The sequence below is a fragment of the Staurois parvus genome, unplaced genomic scaffold, assembly GCF_062004578.1.
Source record: "Staurois parvus isolate SC_StPar_1 unplaced genomic scaffold, SC_StPar_1.0 ptg000315l, whole genome shotgun sequence".
NCBI lineage: Eukaryota > Metazoa > Chordata > Amphibia > Anura > Ranidae > Staurois > Staurois parvus.
The window spans coordinates 616376-642118 of record NW_028318111.1 but is presented as its reverse complement, the minus strand read 5'-3'; the positions used below and the strand labels follow the sequence as shown (position 1 = coordinate 642118).

The 25743-nt window shown below is 41.6% G+C and overlaps 1 protein-coding gene across 1 annotated transcript in view; it reads left to right on the top strand.

Moving 5' to 3' along the window:
* Positions 1-21236, top strand: part of LOC149457524 (sterol 26-hydroxylase, mitochondrial-like) — a 71972-nt gene extending 50736 nt beyond the window's left edge. The window contains exons 7-9 of the mRNA XM_089683570.1: positions 10773-10854; positions 13466-13666; positions 15395-21236. Coding sequence (XP_089539696.1) covers positions 10773-10854; positions 13466-13666; positions 15395-15526 — 415 coding nt within the window. The 3' untranslated portion in view covers positions 15527-21236. The remainder of the gene's footprint in view (positions 1-10772; positions 10855-13465; positions 13667-15394) is intronic.
* The last annotated feature ends 4507 nt before the right edge of the window (positions 21237-25743 follow it).

Genomic DNA, 25743 nt, shown 5'->3' with positions numbered 1-25743 from the left:
TAGGAATCAGTGAAATCATGCATATAATACTGAATATAATACCACAAATCAGTGTGATAAAAACTATACCAAAAAAAAGCGATGGTGACTGATACTAAGATATGTGTCTCCACTCCTATAGAAATATTGCATATACATGCAATATATTCCCAACAGTACCATACAACATATACCAAAAAAAAAATATATATAAACCTCCTAAAAAAAAATATACATACATAAATAAATACAAAAACTATATATATATATATATATATATACGAAAATATATATATATAAAACCCCCCAATCCGTGAAACATAAATTATGTGTAATCAGTGTACATACAAGTGAACAAAAATCGGTGCAACCACACTAAATAAAGGATCAAACTCCAACTTCTGATCTGTGCTCAAAGAGTCCAATATACCATAGATAATGACACTTAATCACATAAACGATGACACTCGTGCTGATATTGTGTGACCGTGGATAACTGCTGACAGAAGACAATCCGACCACCGGCTAGATAAGCCTCTCACCTTAAAACTTTGACCCTTGCAGGTCAAAGCGCTTTATAGGATCCCTCTCTCAGATCCTTCAAGTCTGCAGCCACTCAACTGATCAGCTCCCACCGCACACAAATCTCCCTCAAAAGGTCAGCACTCAAATAATGGCTCCTCTCCAGATAGGGTCAGATACAACGCCAATATCTCATTTAGGACATAAAACACATCCTTCCATAGTGTAATATGTTTAATTCAATGAATAGGACAAAAAGCAAACAAAATGTGCACTCACATGGATCTTCAGTAATCACAGCTTAAACCTCATGCTTTTGGGTGTAGTCTGTATGCATGGGTATAAGAAAAGGTGTGCCAAGATGGCGTCCACGCCGGAAGTGCGTCACTACGTCAGGCCGACGCATTGCGTCACAATCCCATGTGACTTTCTCAGGGCTGCCTGAGGATGTGTTTTATGTCTTATTACATTACATTACATTGAGTTTATATAGCGCCAAAGGGTTTGCTCAGCGCTGTACAATAGAGGGGGGACAATACATGAAACAGTACAGTAACATCAAACAGCACACGAGGGGTTATAGGGCCCTACTCTTTCGAGCTTACAATCTAGGAGGGAGGGGGTAGTGGTACAGGAGGAAGTGGCTGTGGGGGATGGAGTGGTAGGAGGAATGAAGGAGAGCAGCAGTTAGCTGAGGGTGGGGTAGGCTTCCCTGAAGAGGTGGGTTTTCAGGGAGCGCCTGAAGGTGAGGAGGGAAGGTGACAGTCTGATGGATTGGGGTAGTGAGTTCCAGAGGATGGGGGAGGACCTGGAGAAGTCTTGCAGACGTGCGTGTGAGGAGGAGACCAGGGAGCAAGATAGAAGGAGGTCCTGTGAAGAGCGAAGGGTACGGGTAGGGTGGTACTTGGGAATCAGGTCGGTGAGGTAGTTAGGGGCAGTGTTGTGAATGTCTTAAATGAGATATTGGCGTTGTATCTGACCCTATCTGGAGAGGAGCCATTATTTGAGTGCTGACCTTTTGAGGAAGATTTGTGTGCGGTGGGAGTTGATCAGTGGAGTGGCTGCAGACTTGTAGGATCTGAGAGAGGGATCCCATAAAGCGCTTTGACCTGCAAGGGTCGAAATTTTAAGGTGAGAGGCTTATCTAGCCGGTGGTTGGATTGTCTTCTGTCAGCAGTTATCCACGGTCACACAATATCAGCACGAGTGTCATCGTTTATGTGATTAAGTGTCATTATCTATGGTACATTGGACTCTTTGAGCACAGATCAGACGTTGGAGTTTGATCCTTTTATTTAGTGTGGTTGCACCGATGTTTGTTCACTTGTATGTACACTGATTACACATAATTTTATGTTTCACGGATTGGGGGGTTTTATATATATATTTTCATATATATATATATATATATATATATATATATATATATATATATTTTTTTTTTTTTTTTTTTTTGTATTTATTTATGTATGTGTATTTTTTTAAGAGGTGTTTATATATATATAATTTGGGTTTTTTTTTTTGGTATATGTTGTATGGTACGGTTGAGAATATATCGCATGTATATGCAATATTTCTGTAGGAGTGGAGACACACATCTTAGTATCAGTCACCATCGGTTTGTTTGGTATAGTTTTTATCACACTGATTTGTGGTATTATATTCAGTATTCTATGCATGATTTCACTGATTCCTATTTTTGGTGGCACTGAGTGAGCAATATTGATTTATTTCACTGATTTTTACTCAGTGTGTCACTATATTATTTGTAGATGTATACACTTATTCTTGTATTTTAGTTTGTGAGTAGCGCTACATTTTGATTTACTTATATAATTCATTTCAACTGTGTTCATATTCATCACCTTGTGTGTTCATTTAAATATCTAATTTTTTTTATTGCTTGTTCAATTTTGTTCCCAGCTCCTTTTCCCACTTCTCTAAGTATGGGAGAGGATCAGAACCCTCCAGATCAGTAAGGATCTTTTAAATCCTGGAGGTAACATGTTTCTGTATTATGTTTGAACTCAACATTTTTTCTAACGGATACATATGCTCCACCGTCCTCAGAGGTTGCGGTAGTGCTGCAACAAAGTGTCCTAGCTGGTAGTACGGCCATTCATCTAATGTGAAAAATATATCTTTTTTTTCCTTTAAGTCTTGAAAAGTGTGCAATTTCCCCTTACTGACTATATCCTTCAAATGTGCATTTCTATCTTTGATCCACTTCCCTGAAATATTGTCTTTCCCAGGTGGAAAATACTCCGTGCCCACCAGAGGAATCAATACTGAATTGTATTTCCAATCCATTTGCTCATGCAGTGCATCCCACAATCTTAGTAACTCACGTGTCAACGTGCTGGTGTTTTCACCCAAAATCCGAAACTTGTGTGGTATCTAAATAATCTTCTCTAATTGTGCCTTACTTAGAACACCTTCCATAATTACCCAACATTTCCCTTGTGCGTTATGTGTCCAATCTATAATACGTGACAGTAATAAAGAATAATAGTATTTCCTAAAATTAGGTAAATTTAACCCCCGTTCTCTTTGTTTTTTTTCAATACTTCATATTTAATTCTTGGTTTCTTATTAGCCCAAATAAACCTGAGTATCAGTTTCTTTAATGTCCCAAAGAAGGACTCTAGTATATGTAACGGGAGCATGTGAAATTGATATAAGATTTTTAGCACTATTATTGTCTTTATCAAATTTATGCGACCTATCCAGGATGCCTGTCCCCTATAAGTCTCCCCAACTCACCCTTTATTTCATTTATTAATGGGACATAATTTACTTGGTATAAATTCTTTATTGATGATGTTAGTTTTATACCCAAATAACTTAATTCCCTTTCCCTCCAGGAAAATGGGAGCCCTTTTTGAATGGCCTGCTTCTCTGTTTTTGGGAGACTAATATTCAAGATTTCTGACTTTGAGGGGTTTATCTTCAGATTTGATAACTCTGCATATTGTTTTAATAGTCTCAATAAATTTGGTAGCGATAATCTGGGGTTCACCACATAGAACATGTTGTCTGTGTAAACTGCTACCTTATGTATCACCTATCTTAATTCCTGTTACATCTACACTCCGACCATCGCCAATAAGGGTTCCAAAGATATTACAAAGAACGGGGGAGATAATGGTCATTCCTGTCTTGTACCATTCTTCATTTTAAAAAAGTGAAAGGGACCCGTTTACCTTTACTGCAGCTGACGGTCCACTGTAAAGCCCTTTATGCATTTTAGGCACTAAACCCAACACCTCTAACGTATCCATCATAAAACCCCAGCAGTCTACCCTATCAAAAGCTTTTTCGGCATCAATTGACAAAATTATTGTTGGCAGCTTCTCTCTCTTTGCTTTTTGTATAAGAAATAGTGATCTCAATCCATTGTCCCTCCCTTCTCTTCCTGGGATGAATCCCACCTGATCCAGGTGTATCCATTCCGGCATCAGTTCTTTCATCCTAGTTGCTAATACTTTCGCATATAACTTTGTATCAATATTTAATAATGATATAGGTCTATAGTTTGCACATTGCGCACAGTCTTTCCCTTCTTTGAGTATGATTGTTATATATGCTTGCAATGATTTTTCTCTCATCCCCAGCCCTTCTCCTAATGCGTTCTTATATGCGCCTAATCTAGGGACCATTATATCTTTAAATTTCTTATAGTAACCCACCATATAAACATCAGGACCTGGACTCTTTCCTGCTGCCATACTCTTCAATGCCAAAATATTTTTCTTCTGGGAGATGACTGTCTCTATAGCCTCTAACTTTTCTTCTGGGATTCTTGGTAGACCCACCTCCTTTAGATATTTCTGCCTTTTTCCCTTCCTTTCCTCCTCCATTTTTTTCCAGTCCCCATTCTTTACATCATACAACCTACTATAATATTTCTGAAACGTATTAGCAATGTCAGTGGTGGAATATACCAATTCTCCTTTTTCATCTTTAATTTTTTTCTATATAATTCCTTGATTTCTTTTCCTTTAGTCTTTTCATTCGCAATTTCCCAGGTCGATTTCCCCACTGATACCGTTCCTTTGAGATCCTATTAAAGCTCCTCCTGGTTTCCACTTCCATAAGATCTTTTAGTTCTTCTCTTTTAAGGGTTATCTTCTGAAGTATTTCTGAGTCGTTTCTTTTTGTGTATCTGTGGTAAGTTATACAACTCCTCCGTCACCAACCTTAGTTTCTTCTCCTGGTCTTTCTTTTTTTTTCCACCCCCATCGAGATCAAAATTCCCCTGATATATGCCTTGTGTGTCTCCCATATTGTAGCCACAGATACCTCCTTGGTCTCATTCAGTATAAGAAATTGGTCTAATTCCTTAACCTTTTCTCCAGATCCGGGTCTTGCATAAGCATCTCATTTAATCTCCACATAGTTAATCTACTCTGCTCCCCTCCTACACGTAGTCTCATTCTGACAGGTGCATGATCCGACACAGACATAACCCCTATATTAGACTTGACCAATGTATCCAATTGTCTGTGTTTGATCATTATGTAGTCCAATCGTGGGTATGATCAGTGCACTGGAGAGAAAAAGGTATAATCCCTTTCTCTTGGATGTTTCATTCTCCACGTATCTATCAGCTGATATTGATGTAGTTTCTTTTTCAACAGTTTTAATTTTCTACCATCTCTCTGCGCACTTGATGACGTATCCATCCATGGATCCAAACAAAAATTAAAGTCTCCTGCCACAATCAGACAACCTTTTTTAAAGTCATGAAGTTGTCTGCACACACTCTCCATAAAATACAACTGGTCTATTATTTGGGCAATAGATGTTCGATAATGTATAGTCAACTCCTTGTAATTTTCCTCTCCGGAAAAGAAACCGACCCTCTGGGTCCACCAGTCTCTCTTCCAGAGTGAAAATTACATGTTTTGAGAACCCAATTCCTACTCCTTTGGCTCTTTTTGTTGGTGAATCGACATAATACCGGGTTGAATAATACCTTAAGTATAACTTAACATTTGTATCATGTGATATATGTGTCTCTTGTAAAAACACTACATCCATAGAATATTGGTGGATTCACCTAAGTATTTTATGTCTTTTAGTAGGGGAGTTTAGTCCTTACACGTTATATGTTATAAAATTGTTCAAACTCATTTCTGAATCTAAGTCACTTCTCAGCCATACTTCCCTTCAAATACAGACCTACATAACATAAAGCAAGGACCATCCCCCCTCCCCTCCCTGCCCCCTCTGTCCACCCACCCTCCCTTTATTTTCCCCATATTACCTTTACAAAACCTATGGCATAAATTTTGCCCTAGAATCTGTTGTGAGACGTTCCCACTAGCGATTCCTATATTGGGGTGAAGCTCTAAACACACATGACCACTCCACCCCCCATCTGGCAGCATAGGGGATCTAGAGTTTGGTAGCGCATGTAGCCTATAGACAACCCACCATTACCTTCTCATCCTCTATCTAGCTCCTACTGCCTATCTAGCCCCCCGATTTTCTCAGTACGTGTGAACTACCACTCCGATGTGGGAAAAAAAGAGCGAGGAGTGGTAGAGAGAGAGAGTGGAAAAAAAAAATGTTTTTGGGGTCTAGGAGAGACCGGGAGGTTCCCCCCCTCCTCATCCCACACCATCTGCCACTTTTCTTTTCCTGGCCCTGAGCGCTCAATAGACCCTCCTGACCACCCCACAATGTCCATTTCCTGGAAGTGTAATTTTCCACAAAAGTCACTTAATTCTTCTGGGAAGTTCAGTCTTGCCGATTTCCCGTCTTTCTATCCAATCAGACAGGCCGGGAAACCCCAGTTATATCAGATTTTTTTTCCCCTCATTTGCTCCAGCGACGGTTTCAAAGATCTTCTCCTGGCTAACGTTTTAGTTGCAATGTCAGCCAATATTTGCGGCTTTGTCTTTCCATATTTTATTTCCGTCGTCTCAGAGTTTTTTCCATATTATTTCTCTATCCTCGTAATGATGGAATTAAACAATCACATCTTTGGGCGAGTCTGCTGACACTTCTTGTGGTCACCTTATCCTGTATACTCTCTCCATTTTTAAATACTCTGTTACGGGTCTGCCTATCAATGGATTAAGCACTTTATTTTATCTCACAAGTCTTCCCCTTGGGACTCTTCTGGTAAACCGCAAATCCTTAAATTGTTTCTTCTATGTTCTCTTGATCTTCTAATTTGAATGTGAGCTTTCTCTGTTCTCCTTGCATCTCTTCAACCTGCGGCTCTAGTTTAGTAATCAAAAGAGCCTGTGTCTCCATTTTTCTGACCCAGATCATTACGTATTGCTACCTGTAAGGGAATTCCCGTGAGACGGCTGGTGAATAGACGTGCACATGTGCACAGAAATGCATGATCACGCACACGCACGGTGAAGATTGGCGCCACACGGACTATTTAAAAGGTGCCTTTGCCTCTGCTGAGTGCTGACTGGTCTTCAGCTGTTCCGTTTCCTGCTCGTTCCTGTGTGATTTCCTTGTTGCTGACCCGGCTTGTTCCTGACCTGACTCTGATTACTCTCCTGCTTGATACTTGTTCCTGACTTTGGCTCTGCTCCTGACTTTGGCTTGCTTATGATTTGGTACCTCGCTGTCCGCCTGTTGATGACCCTGGCTATTCCATGACACTGCTCCTGTCTCCCATCCCTGCTTCCTGCCTTGCTCTAGTGCACACCTGGCGATCACCACACCAGCCCTGCATATTACTACGGTGCCTGAATCGGAGGTTCATCTGTCTTCCAAAGTCTCCAACTGCAAGAGCTGCAAACAACTACTGGCGCTCTTGTCCGCCTGGTCCCTAGACACCCTCTGTTCCACTTCCAGTGGGGTCAGGGCTAGTGACACAAGTGAGGCCGACCTTGTCATTTCAATCTCCAATCAGGAACGTGACACTACCATTTAATTTTTCATAGACATCTCCAATTTTGCGAACTTTTCCGCCATATCAGATTTTGTAGGTATTTATGACATAGCTCCCTGTTGTTCCAAAACACTTTGGTCTGTTACACTATCCACGTTTATCAGTTCGCTGATCTGGTTCGCTTCTTGTGTCCCGAGTGACATTCTTGATTGATCTCTCACCCCTTTTCTGGTTCTATCCTGTTGTTTATCTGGGGTTAAAGTCTCCAGGCTTTTCTCCTGCAAAGGCAGGTATCTCCTTATTGTACTAGTAATCGCATTTGCTTGAGGGGTTTTTACCCCCCCCCTCCCCCCTCTGGCTGATCTGCCCGTCATCTCTTTAGACTTTGTCGCTGAATTTGCTATTAGTGCACAACTGCAGTATTATCCACCCCCAGGAAAGGCTGCACCAATTACATCAAGTACATCACAAGATTAAGTGTCCCGCCGTTACCCACAGCAACTCGCCACCACCTTCCATGCCGACCGATTGAGATCTTTCCATCCCAGTGCATATCCAGTCCCAGCCGTTGCCTCCGAACCCAGTTCCAGATTAGATCAGATGCATCAATAGGAGGTTTCTGTAAATCGAGCAACCTGGGGTGTCTCAGGATCTCCCAAGACTTCTGTCTCAATCCAGAGTGAATCACCTTTAGTGCAGTGCCTCCTCTTCATCCATGAAGCCTCATCGCTCTCCTGGACCTTTGGGACAGCTTGTCACATTCAAAATTGCCACCATAGTCACATGGACTGTCACATGGGCAGTCATATGAATGATTAAAGGGACGCTCTCACCGTCCCCTTCTCCTCCGAAGACGCCGCCTGTCTGAACACTGAACATTTAGGAGTTCAGTGTGGATGAATGTGACAGCTTCTGGCTCTCTATGGTTGCTGGGGAAAACAGCAGGTGCTTGTACCTGCCACATCCTTATCAATTACCTGGCTGAATGGGAGAGGAATGGAGTGGGTTACATCATTGCCTAAATATGGCACCCCACCTCCTCATGTTGAGGGCAGGTGTATGGTTCAGGAGGGGGGGCAGGGGACGCTCCATGCAATTTTGTTTTCCATTCTTACTGCAGAAAAATTACATTTGCAAAGAGAAAAAAAGGACAGTTAAAAATGCTGGTAAATAAAACTTCAATGCATGCTTAAGAAAAAAAAAAAGGCACAGACCCTTCCAAAGGTACCCCAAAATATGTAACATACCCTTAGGGGTCTGCTATGTATTTTGTGGGCCTTTTGGGGTCTGTGTGGCATTAAAATAAATATATATATGAAAAGTCATTTGGATAAATGGCCGTGTACAAAGATTATCACATCACTAGGTCAACAGTGGATATAAAAAGTCTAAAAGGTCAGGTTTCTGTGATGTAAAAAAATGAGACAAAGATAAATAATTTCAGCAGTTTTTCCACCTTTAATGTAACCTATAAACTGTGCAACTCAGTTGCCCGCTCTTCCTTGCAAAAACACTCCAAATCTGTCAGATTGCGAGGGCATCTCCTGTGCGCAGCCCTCTTTAGATCACCCCACAGATTTTGCATCGGATTCAGGTCTGGGCCATTCCAAAGCTTTCATCTTCTTCTGGTGAAGCCATTCCTTTATTGATTTGGATGTATGCTTTGGGCCGTTTTCATGCTGAAAGATGAAGTTCCTCTTCATGTTCAGCTTTCCAGCAGAAGCCTGAAGGTTTTGTGCCAATATTGAACGGTATTTAGAACTGTTCATAATTCCCTCTACCTTGACTAAGGCCCCAGTTCCAGCTGAAGAAAAACAGCCCCAAAGAATGACACTGCCACCACCATGCTTCACGGTGGGTATGGTGTTCTTTTGGTGATGTGCAGTGTTGATTTTGAGACAAACATATATTTTGGAAATATGGCCAAAAAGTTCAACCTTGGATTCATCAGACCACAACACATTTTCCCACATGCTTTTGGGAGACTTCAGATGTGTTTTTGCTAAATTTAGCCAGGCTTGGATGTTTTTTTTCGTAAGAAAAGTCTTCCATCTTACCACTCTACCCCATAGCCCAGACATATGAAAAATACGGGAGATTGTTGTCACGTGTACCACATAGTCAGTACTTGCCAGATATCTCAGATCTTGTGTTATGTGAACCATTTTTCTGCTTAGTTATCTAAGAATGTAAAGAAAAAACACCAGGGAAATACTGGGATAGGGGCGGTAAAAGGAAACTGTTCAAAGTCTTTCTGCACACTTCCACTGTCATTATTGAAGAGTGTAGATCATTACTTCAGTGTATAAGGTTGAATGCCACGAGCTCTGGTTTCATATAATTCGTTTTGGAGTGGTTGGAGCCATCATGTACAGGGAGATCGGCTTGGGAGGATTTCCTGTCTTTCCTTGGGTATCCAGAGGATGATTTAACTGTCCATTTCCCTTGATATCACCAATAAAATCTCATAAAAGCGCAGATTGACCACTCTTAGCAGGGGGGTCACAAATCGTCTGGTAAGCCTTGCATGCAAGTTGTTGGTGTAACATTGGCTAACTTTGGAAGTCTTCTGATCTCATCACGGCATTTGGGGACTGTTCTGCTTTTATCTCACCATATATTTAGCTTATGAACATTTTGAGATTAATTATATATTATTTTTCACGTTTTTCTCACGATTTCTGTTTAAAATGTTTTAAGTGCTGCACTTCATTTGAACACTGTTTATGAGGTGCTTGTATCAAGGTACGGTGTCCAGCTGCTACATATTGGTGTCTATTTTGGGTTGTAATTAGGTTTATAATTTCTAACCAGGAATTAAAGGAATGCAAATGTAATCAAAACAATATCAGTGCCATGTGCACACTAAGTGCAGTGTACAATACATAAGCAAAGCAAACAAAATACAGTTTTATACAGGTTTCCTTTACAGCCCTCTTGAGCAAGCGAAAATTATTCATGTAGCATTTACTTCCTGGAATCCATCTGCCCTTAGCTCAGGCATGCAAGCAGGAGGGTGTGCTTAGCTGAGAAACCCCCTCCTCTCTTCCTGAAGAATCCTGGGATGTATGTTATCATTTGCCTAGGCATGAAAACCAGGAAGTAACTGAAGAAATGTTTAACTTTAAAAAAAAAAAGTTTAAGTAAATATAATATACCTTCCTATCTATTTCATAATGCTAGCAGTATAATGATTCCAAATAGTCAATGTTGATTGAGAGAGTGAAGTTCCACTTTAAATGCACAGATCCTCCCCACATCAAATTACAAATAGTCTTCCACCTGATCTCTGCCCATGACCATAGACCAGAGTCAAGCATGTTGGATATATGGAGTCGGGGAAAGGAGTATATGATGCGGTTACATATTATGCGGACTTAATTCACTTTGTCATTCTTTTCTGTAGGCTGTACCCAGTAGTACCGACTAATTCCAGAGTGACTGTTGAGAAGGACATAACCCTCGGGGGCTACTGGTTTCCAAAAGATGTAAGTGGATGAATGAGGTTGTCCCATAGATACCAGACACACAGGGCACAATCCAATCACCTTCAGGGCAGAACATCCACCAAGTGCTCCAAATACAGGAAAATTTGCCAACCTAGCAGTTTAATGAGGAACTATAAAGTCTAAAACTGATAGTTTGGATTTTTTGCACTACTATTTGTTTTACAAAAACAAAACATAGGATTCCTGGAGCACCACAGGTCATAGCAGCAGCTGCCTGCCTTAAGGCTGGCTGTGTCTCATTGAAACCTAAGACAGCCTTCTTTTGAATGTATGCCAGTTGCTGTACAGATCTCCACTGTGCAGATATTCTCTTACAAAACAACTCAACTAAAACCTACCAAAGAATACGTCCACTACAGGTAAACGTTCCTGCATATGTCTTGCTCCAGGCGCTGGCTCCCACATGGCTCGTCCTCCCCTACTTAGAGTAGCCCACAAAGGAGAAAATATAGCCACAATCTGGATCTGAAAGCTATTAACTATGTTTGTCTTCTTATTCACCAGGTGAAATAATAATCTGAGCTCCCCCCACTGACACGTTTCACTCCCTAATTGCTTGTATCTTAAAGTGGGCAACCCCATCCTTAACCCCTTCACGCCTAAGGGTAAAACAAATCTAAATGCCTAAGCGCAATTCTGCAACATTGACGTGTTAGTAAAACCGTACATATCATCACAACTACTGTACATGCAGGTGGATTATACCGCGTTTTTTTTCAGGACAAATTGGGCTTTCATTTGGTGGTAAATGGTAATGGATAGCGCCTAATTATTTTTTATTATCAAAGGAAAACTGGGCCAAAATAGTAAAAAAAAAATCATTTTTTTATTTGGCTGTGTGTTTCTTGTTACAACCATAACCTACCACCAAAGAACAAGCCAAAATAAATTCTCCAGCTCTTGACGATCGCAGTGATACCATATATGTGTATGTTATTTGTTGTTTGTACCCGTAGTACAGCCCAGAAACAATAGTACGCATTTTGTTTTTGTCTTTTTTTTTTTTTATCTAAAACACAGACACTGACATTAACGTTGACACTGATACCAATTATTTTTTTAAATCCTGACCTTTGACCTTGACCCAAACACTAACCCTGGCACTGAACTAGATCAAACCTTGATCTAGGTATTTTTCTTTATTTTTTCATTTTTTAATATTTATCTTCTTTTTTTTTTTACAAACTTTTTTTATCTATGTCAGGAGTTAGAGAGATACAATGTATAATAGGATGTATATAATGATACAATGTATAATGGAATGTATATAATAGGATGTATATAACGATACAATGTATAATAGGCTGTATATAATGATACAATGTATAATAGGCTGTATATAATGATACAATGTATAATAGGATGTATATAATGATACAATGTATAATAGGCTGTATATAATGATACAATGTATAATAGGATGTATATGATGATACAATGTATAATAGGATGTATATGGTGATACAATGTATAATAGGATGTATATAGTGATACAATGTATAATAGGATGTATATAATGATACAATGTATAATAGGCTGTATATAATGATACAATGTATCTCTGTTCTTCATTCATAGAGAGAGAAAAAACAAGGGGGCCGGGCTGCACAGTGACTGATCACTGTGATAGCCAATCAGAGGCTATCACAGCGATCACTTTACCCAAAATCGGGAGTCCCGGGTCCCGATCGTTAGAACGGGACCCGGGGCTCTCAGTGACACTGAAGCCTCCATGCTGGGAGCACGCCGTGTAGCGCGCTCCCAGCACAAAGACAGGTACGCAAATATGTGGCCCCACGGAAAGAAGCCCAGTTCTGTGAGGCCACATATTTGTGTGCCGTCGGCATCAAGGGGTTAATAAACTTGGCTACATAAATACAATCTATTAACTAAACATTTACGCCTCCCCCCACCACATTTGATAAGGGTATGAGCAAAGAGCAGGTTCACTGTGATGGTTTCCTGACCACAATCTGTAGATCAACTTTCCTCTGCCGTAGGCTAAGGCAACATTAATCTACTTCCCCGTTTGACAGTTAGCAACACTGTGCATGGCTACTAGATGTTAGACCCAGTCACTGGCAGATCCCATGCCCACTAATGATAGACTATGACATATTGATCACATATAAGTTGGGGGCTAAATTAAAAAAAAATAAAAAAAAGTTTTAGCCTGTAGATGCTACTATAGCCTAAAGATGGCAGTGTGAATTTGTTTTATACTGTAATCCTCAGATGCAGTTACAGCGTTAAAAAAAAAAAAGTTAAAGAAAACATTTTTGTCCATGTGTAATCCCATATTAAAACCAGAGGTTTTGAATACTTTCTTTTTGTGTTTATATCAATGTGGTGGACTAGATTAAAAAAATGTTTAGTAGTCCTGTAACACTGATCATTTTACATTCCTCCCATGCTGAGTCATGTGACAAATGCTGAGATATTTTCTCTGTTATCACCCTGCATTGTCCAAGCTGCCATAGACTGATCATATACCATTTATGGATCAATATGCAGATTAATGTTCTCAAGACATTTTACAGACCTGTAAATTGCCCCATGTTGGTGACGAGGTTTTTCTTTTTTCTGGCAGACACTGTTTGGGCTAAGTCACTACCAGATCTCTCGAGATGAGGACAACTTTCCAGAGGCTAACAAATTCCTCCCCAAGCGCTGGCTGCGAGATAACAAGGTGAAGAATAACCCATTCAGCTCCATCCCATTCGGGTACGGAGTCCGAGCTTGTGTGGGTCGCAGGATCGCAGAACTGGAAATGCATCTGGCTGTATCACGGGTAAAATTCTCTCCAATGAGTATTTCAGAACAGAAGAGCTAGACATAGGAAAGAAGCAGAGCCCTTCAACAGTGCATAGCATGGCGGAGGAGAGTTAACTAGAGGAAGGAGCAGAGTCCTCCAGCAGTACAGAGTATTTCACAAGAGGAGAGTTAGATAGAGGAAGGAGCAGAGACCTTCAAGAATACACACCATTTTTGGAGAGGAAAGTTAGAGGGAGAAGAGTCCTCCAGCAGTGCAGAATATTTCACGAGAGGACAGTAAGAAAAAGGAGCAGCGTCCTCCAGCAGAGCAGAGTATTTTAGGAGAGAAGAGTTAGATATAGGTAGGAGCAGAGTCCTCCGACAGTACAGAGTATTTAAGGAGAGGAGAGTTATAAAGAGGAAGAAACAGAGCCCTCTGACAATGCAGAGTATTTCAGTAGAGGAGAGTCAGATATAGGAAGGAGCAGAGTCATCCAGCAGTGCACTGTATTTCAGGAGAGGAGAGTTATATAGAGGAAAGAGCAGAGTCCTCTGGTAGTACAGAGTATTTCAGGAGACAAGAGTTATATAGAGGAAGGAGCAGAGTCCTCCAGCAGTACAGAATATTTCACAAGAAGAGAGTTAGATAGGGGAAGGAACAGAGTCCTCCAAGAATACACACCATTGCGGGAGATGAAAATTAGAGGGAGAAGAGTCCTCCAGCACTGCAGAATATTTCACGAGAGGACAGTTAGATAGAAAAAGGAGCAGAGTCCTCCAGCAGCACAGAGTATTTCAGGAGAGGAGAGTTTTTAGAGGGAGCAGAGTCCTCCACCAGTGCAGAGTATTTTAGTAGAGAAGAGTTAGATATAGGTAGGAGCAGAGTCCTCCAGCACTGCAGTGTATTTCAGGAGAGGAGAGTTATACAGAGGAAGGAGCAGAGCCCTCTGACAATGCAGAGTATTTCAGGAGAGGAGAGTTATATAGAGGAAGGAGCAGAGTCCTCCAGCACTGCAGTGTATTTCAGTAGAGGAGAGTTATATAGAGGAAGGAGCAGAGTCCTCCAGCACTGCAGTGTATTTCAGGAGAGGAGAGTTATATAGAGGAAGGAGCAGTGTCCTCTGGCAGTACAGAGTATTTCAGGAGAGGAGAGTTAGAGGAAGAAGCAGAGTCCTCCAAGAATACAGACTATTTCAGGAGAGGAAGGAGCAGAGTCCTCCAGCAGAACACAAAAGCAATGCAAGACGCATGGTGCAGGAAGATTTTCTCATGATTGGCTGAGACAGAACTAATGAAAGAAATCAGTAACATCTGTTCATTCTCGTTTCTTGTTTCATATGTAATTAAGAAGTCCTCCAGTGGTGCAGAAAATTTCAGGAGAGGAGAGTAAGACAGATGATGGAGCAGAGTCCTCCAGAAAGGTAAAGCATTTCAGGAGAGGAGAGTAAGACAGATGATGGAGCAGAGTCCTCCAGAAAGGTAAAGCATTTCAGGAGAGGAGAGTAAGACAGATGATGGAGCAGAGTCCTCCAGAAAGGTAAAGCATTTCAGGAGAGGAGAGTTAGAGGAATGCATAGAGTCCTCCAGCAGCGCAGAGTATTTCAAGAGAGGAAGACAGAAGAAGGTACAGAGTCCTCCTCTAGTACACAGAAGCAGTGCATGGTGCAGAGTGATTTTTGCAGTCTCACCACTGTGACCTTTAGCTGAGGTGGAACTATTGATAGAAAACAGTAACATCTATTTGTCCTCCTTCCTTGTCTCATAGATAATTCAGAAGTATGAGCTCAGACCTGACCCTGAAGGTGTGGAGGTTTCTGCTATGTCCAGGGTTGTTCTTGCACCAAATCGCCCGATTAACCTCCAGTTTCTGAACAGAACGTCCGCTAAGTCACTCTGAACATCAATATGATTACAGGGATATGATCTGTATTTCAAGAAAGCGATGGCACTTTGTCCAGTAATCGATATCATGCTTCAAATCTAAAGGAACATGAAAGAAGGTGCCAGAATCCTAGAATGCATGCCACGCACCTCTACCTGAAAACACATACATGAATTTTTGTAACTACATTAAGAGTTGCTCTGAGGGAGCCACACTTTACTTTGAACGAAGATCCTTTAATTGGTCTTCCAGTGTATCTGAAAATCTCAATCTACTTGTTCAAAGAGGGGACCCCAGTCCAGGGGCGGACTGACAACTCATGGGGCCCCCCGGGCAATAGGGGATCATGGGGCCCCTGTGTCCTTGCCCAAACTCAAAAAAGCCTATGAAAAAGGTACCAGGGGCATCTCATGGGGCCCCCTACTGACCCAGGGCCCTTAGGCAGTGCCCGAGTTTCCAAATGGTCCGTCCGCCACTGCCCCAGTCCCCAAGTCTTACTGTGACCTAAATCTGTACATATAGTTCCCTTCTACATGTCCACCTGCTGGTGAAAATTAGTGTTGCAGAAGACTACCAGCAGGGCCCACAACCTCTCTACTACTCCCCATCAAAGGCAATAGTTTTAAGGACAAAGAATATGAATTGCTTTCTTAGAGAATGTATAGGAGATGCTCAAACTATATACACAATCATCCAAATGTATTTCTAATTTGAGTTGATACCGGTCTAAATCTGTGTAGCCAGACAGTGCCCCGGTCTGCTATAGCTTTAAATTGCATGTAAAATAACATCATGTATGTCTTCCTAGGGGACTAGATTTGTCACAGCTTCCAGGATAAATGAACAACTGCAAGAAAACTATATTTCCCTGCCTGAGGAGGGGCACCCTTCATGTCTAAATGGGGGTCTCAACACACATTAAAAACCACATCTGGTCTTAATGCATTGCAAGGCATGTGTTGATGACCCACAAGAAATGGATGCAATAAAGAAAAGTTCCCCTGCCCAGGACAATGTTTTGGCAAAGGAAGTTTTCTGTTCCTTGAATTTCTGGCAGGATCCACAGGTGGTTTACCCTTTAAATGTATTTCTTCTCTGCAGTTCTCTAATACTTTTATAGGAAGGAGAGTTAAGCCCTGCAGTTAACATCTATTACTAGGTTAGAATAAATGGCTTTATTTAATAAAACAGTACTAGGTACACCACACGCATGACACCAGCACTAGCCACCAATCAAGATTCAACTTTCGCTGGCCTAATGAGAATTCTGATTGGCTGCTATGAGCGATCGCACTCTGCATTGTTCATTGAATAAAGCTGAAAGAGTAAATATTTGAAGTGCTTCACCTAAATCTACAACTATCTTAACCTCCCTGGCGGTCTGATTATTTCAGATTTTTGGTGCTGAAAGCGGTACCATTATTTTGCATGGAAATATGTAGTTTTTTATTGTAGGCTGTAATTCTTAGGAATAACTCACTGAAATCTGTCCGAACAAGAGTCTATTAAACATCCCGGGTAGGATAAAACTTGAAACACGAAATCATAAATTATAATTTAATAAATAATCATAAAAAATAATAATAAATTTAATTCAATAATATAATCAAACCAAAAACACTGAAATGTGAAATATAGCGCCAAGTTCGCACATCGCTGAGCAAAGTCGCAGAATCGTTTTCAGTGTCTGATGACGACTTTCCCCCACGAATCATTATCACTCAATTCTGCAAGTGGTTCTGATTTACTATCGCTGTTCTCTAGCCGGTCTAAAACCGCTTTTGACCTAAAGGGACGCTTTTTGGACGCCATGGACGTTTCTCAGTTTCCAGGCAGAAAGAACAGTCAAAATGCAGGCAGGGCGCAGGACAAAGCACTCGGGACAAAATGTATGTGAAATGGTTTGATACAGCAATGTTTTGCTATGTAATATTCGTTTACAAAAAAATGACAGTTTTTAAAACTTTTAAATTTGCCGCCGGTTCTGGCCCCTGTACATCCCAACGTCACAGGGACCAGAACACGGAAGCCGGCATCGGCCGGAGGAGATGGCCGGGGACACTGCAGGGGGGACATCGCGGGAGCAAAGGACAAGGTAAGCGCTGCAGGGAATCCCTGAGCAACGCCGCATGGTAAGCCCGAGTGTAGCTCGGGGTTACCGCTTTTGGTACTGAAACTTTCCCCCGAGCTACACTCGGGAATACCGCCAGGGGGGTTAAACTGTGTCACCAAATAATTATTTTACATGAGATGCACTTTGTAGAGAGGTAGCATGTTAAAGCTTAATTCCGGGGCTCAAAAACGTTAGTCCTCCATAGCCACATAGGAAATAAATCCACTCGATGTGGACCAAGTGTCTTTACAAATCTAGATATTACCTTGTAAAAAGTAGCCCATCACTGGGCAGCCTGAAAAAAACAGGAGGGGAGGAGACAAGACCAGTCACCCTGCACAGGAGAGCGAGCAGCAGTGAGTGGTCTTTATTACAGGAAACTAAAGTCACACACTGAATTACTACACAGACCTGGAAGAAATTCAGAAAGCACACCAAGATTTAAGGAAGAATACATGACTCTTGTATTTTAGACAATATTTTCTCATCTCTTTTAAACTTTAGAGCCCAATACCAGCCAAAAACACTTTCTATTTTTAAGTGGGAAAAGGTTAAAATCCCATTTATTCTGTATGTGTCTGTGTCCCAACTAGGGAGGGTTCCCTTTCTCTGTCCTGATGAAAACAGAGGAAGTGATGGCAAATCTCCCCAATGAGAAAACGGCAGTAAAAACCTGAACAAATTTCTAACCTTTCCCCCTTAGCCCGGGTTCACACTGATGCGGTGCGGAATTTGCAGCGTTTTCAGTGCGAATTCCGTACCGCATCAGAATCGCACCCCGTTCATGCGAACTGCTGCGGGTGTGTATGTTAACAACACCCTGAAAGCGGTCCGCAAAATGCGGTGCGATGTGTAGAATCGGATGGCATAGGTGTGAATATATATGTGATCCAATTCTAGTGCGGACCAAAAAAGGGTCCTTCATGTTTTGGGTGCGGTGCGAATAGAGCCATACAAAATGTATGGCTCCGAACGCACCGCACACAAATCGCATGTGTTTTGCACAGGAATTGGGTGCGGTTCCTGTGCGAATCACATGGATATACCGCACAGATGTGAACCCGGGCTAAAACATAATTGAAGTACAACTGCTAATGGCTCTAATTTTAATTGTTAATAAATCTAATTATTAAGGCTAAGTCTTAATTCACGCATTGTCAATCGTCTGTTTGTAATGGATAGTTGGTGTTTGTAATGGATAGTTGGTTTTGCAAATTTAGTGACAAATTTACTTTCAATAAAGTTGTCTTTTAAATAACCCCCCCTTTCCTCATTTCCCCTATAGCAGCCCAGCTTGTAAAATACTCATCCTCCTGCCTGCTTCCACCACCTTTACTATGAGACCCTTCCCAGCTGTGCACAGCCTTAGGGCTCCACTGCAGCTGATAAACTCACGTTTAGGATCTGTTCTGCGTTTTTTTCAGCAGCCCCTGAACTCTCCCTAATGTTTTCCTATGTGCCCATGTACACATCGTCGTTTACAGGCATTTGAGTTTACAGTCATTTTTTTGAACGCAGAAAACTTGCATTCAACAGTGGAGTTTATCAGCGTTTCAAACGCAAAACACTTGTAAATGCGGCAAATCGTGTTTATAAGCATTTGAAACATTTTGTTTTAACTCTTCCAGTTCCCGATGCTGTCCAAAGCCTTTTTTTCATCATGAAAAATGCATGCAAAGAGTTTTCAAGGTACTCAGATGGACAAAACACTGAACACAGGATGTTTCTACCAAGCTTGTCACACATTGTAATGACCAATTCACACCTCAGACCTCTCCCACCCTTGGAAACAAAAGATATGTTAGTGACCATTCATACCTCAAATTCCTCATGAAGACCCCTGCCAGGTGGCCTTAATGACTCCCTCCACCAGATACCTTTCCCACCCTTGGAAACAAAAGAAATGTTAATGAGCAACTCACACCTAAGCTAATCTCAACACATACTGCTGTCTCTGCTTCTACTCTCTGTATTTCTCTGAAACAGTGTGAAATAGTTAATAATTTACCACTTTTCAGTGCATTCTGGGCATTTGGGAGGTTCTCCTGTGCTTACCTTTAAAAAATGCTTCTAAATGCAAATGCGCATAAATGTGTTATGCAAACGCGGCTAAACAGACATTTTGTAACCTATGTTTTCCAGCAGTCAGTTTCCATCATTCAGAAGTGTCCCGTGTACATGGGGCTTTACCAAGCAAAATGTCCTCAACAGGTCCTCTTCTTACTGCAACCCCCCCCCCCCACTCCCCCACTGTGATCTCATTCATTCCCATGGATGGTCTGTACTCTGTTGGAAGGCTGGAGACCGCCATGAGTATGGCTCACCCATAGCAATGAATGGGCCTGTGGTGTGCATTAGGAATAGGCCCAGGCCAGAAGCAAAGGAAGTAGGACCTGGGTAGGACTGGACCATAATGATCATGGAAGCAAGGAGGAAAGTAAGTATCTTACCATGGAGGCTGCATTTAGGGGGCTGGGGTTCTTATAGGACAACTTTATTTTGCTGCCACCCATCAATGTTTGGTGAAGGATTAACAGTCCAGATTGAATTTTTATGGACAACTGCCATCATTCTCCTGAAATAAGATGATTCAGTACTCAATAGCATTGGTGAGGTGTTCATGTTGCTAATCTCTCGAGTATGGAGAAGGATAAGACCCTTGACTTAAGCTTCTGCCCACCAACATGCATGAGGAACATCAACACTGGAAGAGGGGCATAGTGATACCATCAGTGATTGCATGAAAATGTGAACCCTACAGGGCATGGTACTACCCCTCTCAATTATGGGGGAAAACATTGAGGAATTGATTAATCCCATCCTGACCAGGGGTTAATGAAGCCTACCAGCTTGGACTAAATTTTACAGCATTTCTATGACTAGTTTGCCAATATAATTTTAACAATAAATTACAAACAACCTACTCCAGCCTGCCTGTGATCAATATTACTGTCAGGGTAATGAACCCACACTGATGGATTCTTGAGGGCTAGTGTAGGACCGGCAGCTGAGAGTGATAGTGTGGCTTCAGAACTAGGAGCGCATGTAGAAGCGTGCTCCTAGTTCACAGCTGCCATGTAGGCACAAAACGATTCCCCAGAGAATGTTAAAGTGGTAGTAAACCCAGGAGCCTTCATTCACTATATCCGGTCTCCCCGTATCTTTCATTCACTATATCCGCTCTCCCTGGACCCCGCATTCACTATATCCGCTCTCCCCGGACTCCGCATTCACTATATCCGCTCTCCCCGGACCCCGCATTCACTATATCCGCTCTCCCCGGACCCTGCATTCACTATATCCGCTCTCCCCGGACCCTGCATTCACTATATCCGGTCTCCCCAGACCCTGCATTCACTATATCCGCTCTCCCTGGACCCTGCATTAACTATATCTGTTGTAAATCCATACCAGTCGATCAGAGGTCAGTCTACCTAGTGACCACATTTTAGTCTTTGCCTTTCTGAATAAACTTAATGGCGACATCATTTTAAGCACTAACTGTAACTGACACTACCTCAACCTGGGTCTAATCATTCTTGTAGCCATTGAATGTAACAATCTTTTTACCTCAATTTCCTCAAAACTGCAATAAAATATTTTAATTACAAAGTGTCTTGTCTTAATATCTTATTGCATACCACTTGCTAAACTAAAACAGTGTAACTTTGGCAGATATACAGGCACTGATGACTTGGTCGATGAGGGTGTCAATGGGAGACTTCCTGGTAAGTCAATGACTTGGGTAAGACCAATGATTGAGTGTCCTAATATTTTTAATTCTATTTAGCATATTCTATGGAAACCAGTCAATGGGGGTTATTTACAAAATCTGGAAAGAGCAAAATCTGGTGCAGCTCTGAATTGAAGCCAATCAGCTTCCAGGTTTTATTTGTCAAAGCTTGACTGAACAAGCTACAGGTAGAAGCTTGTAAAAAAGAAGAAACAGCGAGCGCCCTCAAGGTAAAAAAGGAAAGCCGCTATGCACAAAAAAGGCAACCAATAAAACCTTATATCAGAAAATAGTATACAGAAAGGTGCAGCGCTAAAAACTTAAATCAATATAAACATCCAGAATAATTCATAAAAATGAATAAAATTGAATAAAACAGTTCAAAGTTCACTCTTGTGCTCTGATAAAAATGGATCCGGTATCTGTGCCAATGGTGATGTAAGTAATGCGCACTCACCGGACGCGCATAATAAATGCGCCTTGTATTAATAATCCAGATGTCATCACAAAGGGGGAACAGGAACTAGAAGGTCTTCCCTCTAAGGGATGATGGATTGTTAGGACTTAACAGGTGATCCACATCCACTGGGGTTCCCCTATAAGGGGTTAATCTAGTATTGCTCTCTAGGTAGACAGGTTTCCACTTACGGATGTATGATCCGTTCAGAGGTGATGTATCTGTGAATTCAAAGAGCTCCCCCAGGGGGTAGGAACGAGGATACGCCCATAGTGTAGTAAGTGATGTAGAAATTTTATTAAATTAATGAATATAGATGCATCATAGGATAAAGAATAAAATCCGTGATCACATAGAGACTAACAGTCCTGTATCAAAAGATGGCAGCCGGACATCACGACGTGATGTGGCTCCTCCTGACGCGTATCATGCTCAAGACGTCTTCAGAGGGGGGTCGTCAATCACACCGCGACGTCCACCGCTGGTTTATATAGAAGAAGCTGGCGCGTGCGCATTGTGCAGCCACCATCTTTGTGAAGATGAAAATGTAGTGCGCACGTGCGGTTAGTACGGGCGCCATTTTCCTTTAGTTCTGTGCTATGTAGCAGCAGAACTTTCGTCTGGGTGTTTAGAATATGTTCGCATATAATAAAGATAGTGGGTAACCAATATATTAAGACTTAGGTACGATGGTAAACCAAAAACGAGTCCCTTATAATATACACGAATATATACAGGGTAAGTATATGGTGCAAAAAATATTTCATTAAATGGGGAATGCTGCTCAATGCGCATGTGCAAACCATGTTTCCGTGGGTAGTGGTGAATTATGTCAAATGTGACATTATAATTTCAAAGTATTATTGGATACTTAATAAACCTTTAGCAGAAATAAATAAATATGAAAACATGAACAATTAGATAAGAAATAAATATATAAGTAAGATATATATTCATGGTTTACGCCACGGAAAAAAAGGGGAGACGGAACTAATTGAATAGCATAAGGATTAAATAATAAACAAATTGGATGAGCATATAAAATCCAAATGTCTAATGACAATCAACAATAAAAAACTAAATGCCATATTAAAATCATGGATCTTAAAAAACATAATAATCATAACAAAACCCAAAAAATAAATGGGGTAATTAAAACTCAAATAAGATCATATATATTATATATAATAAGTCGGACCATAATAAAACCGTCCGTAAAAATGTATTAAATGAGTATGATGAACCCCTTTTTAAGAAATATATAAAATGTGATACGTTTTTTGTACATTAGGTACATCTTCATTTTTATCTTGTATGGATCATACATCCATAAGTGGAAACCTGTCTACCTAGAGAGCAATACCAGATTAACCCCTTATAGGGGAACCCCAGTGGACGTGGATCACCTGTTAAACCCTAAAGGATCCTGTCTGACAATCCATCATCCCTTAGAGGGAAGACCTTCTAGTTCCTGTTCCCCCTTTGTGATCACATCTGGATTATTAATACAAGGCACATTTATTATGCGCGTCCGGTGAGTGCGCATTACTTACATCACCATTGGCACAGATATAGGGTCCATTTTTATCAGAGCACAAGAGTCACCTTTGAACTGTTTTATTCAATTTTATTCATTTTTATTAATTGTTCTGGATGTTTATATTGATCTATTGACATTTGACAAGTTTTTAGTGCTGCGCCTTTCTGTATACTACAGTTAGAACCTGATTGGCTACTATGCACAGCTGCCCCAGATTTTGAGTGCACTGGTTTTAGTAAATCCCTCCCCCCCCAGTGTGTTTTGGAGGTATTCTTCTGCCAAAAAAATTTCCTCTGCTCATAGCAATTTTCTTTTCTTGTATGTACCATCTATGACACATATGCAGTGAAGTGTACACTCGCAGCTTACTCCTGTCATCTGTCAGATGCAGGGCCGTGGATAATGGGATACCACCAGTCCTCCTGTACGGGGCTCAGGCAGCTGGGTGAATAGGATGTGGGCAGGGAGGGTGATCGGCACAGCGGGGGGCAATTACAGCCAGCTGGTAGCCGGCTTGTTCTCTCCTGCTGTCTTTCAGCTGCAGTAGAGGGACATACAGGTGATCAGTTCTACAAATTGCCCAAACCCCCCTCCGCCGCACCCATCACCCTCCCTGTGCAATGGAGTGAGTGCAATTTTCACCAGGACACAAATATTAACGCCATCAGTGTTCTAAAACCCAACACTACTAAAAATGCCTTTTCCGTCTGTGTCCCGCCCTGGGGTGTAAATACTGAAAAGGATTATTTTCAGAAGAACAGGACACAAATGAGATGGGGAAGACAGCAGACCTCTAATTTGTTTAGAGCTGAAAGTAGTTCTAAAACGAAAACATTTTTCCCTTAATGCGTTCCCTGCCAACTCCCCATGCTCCCCCACCTCCCTAAACACTTACCCGAGTCTTCGATCGTTCCAGCTCTGTGCAAAGCTGCATCTCTTTGACTGAGGCAGCCATTGGCTCCTGCTGCCATCAATCAAATGATGTGGGGGGGCTGGGCCGAGCTTGCCTATACATGTGTCTATGGATGCACATAGCCTGGCTCTGAATCGAGTCTGCTTGTTGCCCCATAGCAAGCAGTCTGCTATGAGGGCAGACAGAGAGAGGAGGAGGAGCGCACAGCGCCAGCAAGTGTCTCCAGAACAGGAGGTAAGTATATCTTTTATTAAAGAGGAACTACACAGCATCTGAGCACCACAAACCAAAAATGCTATTTATTTTTAATATTTAAAGCAAATTCCCCATCCATCCATGTCTCCATGCTGTATTTTGCAGAGAAATTATTGAGCAAAACACCCCCTAACATTTCTAGCCGTGGCCATCTTGGGTCCCGGAATCCATATGCCCTTAGCTCAGGCATGCAGGCAGAAGGGCGTGCTTAGCTGAGAAAACCCCTCCCTCCACTCCTGAAGACTCTAGGTATGTATGACAGATCATTTGCCTAGGCCTGAAACTAGGGAGTAACTTAAGTTGACTTCACTAGGAAGTAAATGAAATATATAAAAAAAAAAAAAAAAAAAGTTGAAAACAAGTAAACTTCCAATCTATTTATTAAGGCTAGCAGCATATGGATTAAAAATAGTCATCAGAGAGAGTGAAGTTCCACTTTATTAATCTAATAAAAAAAAAATGACTTTAGAAATGCTCCAAGTTTAATCTGTTTATATTTTGCCTTTCCTGGTTCCTCCTTTCTCCCCTTCAATAAATGTTTATGTAAAAATTGTAGCTTGCATTACATACCTTATTTTATATCCAGTGACCTCATCACTGTCTCTCTGTGCTTCTTTTTGCAATGTAGGCAGATCATGGCTAGTGGGAGGGGCTGGATTGATGCTGTACATAGCTTCCTGATTACATCACAGCACCCTGCCTCAGTACTCCCTCTCATGTCCTGATACAAGCAGTGGGCTGGCTTTTTGGAAGAGTTATGCAAATATTAAAATGTCAGTCTGGAGGAGTGTGTGTTCCTAGGCAGGTTCTAGCTCAGCAATGGGCAAACTACGGCCCGGCGGACCTTTTAATCCGGCCCGCGGAGCTAGGCTCCCACTAGGCTCCGCTCACAGTCCGCCGTGTAGCATGAAAATCTGTCTCCTATGAGGATCTGTCCCCCTCGACGTATCTGCGCATGTGCCGGAGATCGCCGATCGGCTGCTAATGCCTGAAACTGGCACATGCGCAGATACGTCGAGGGGGACAGATCCTCATAGGAGACAGATTTTCATGCTACACGGCGCGGGAAGACGGCGACAGGAGCAAAGGTAAGTGAATTGACACAGGGGGGACTTGGGGACTTAATATGGGGAATGAATTACTATAGGGGGGATGAATTACTATGGGGGATGAATTACTATAGGGGGGATGAATTACTATATGGGGGATGAATTACTATAT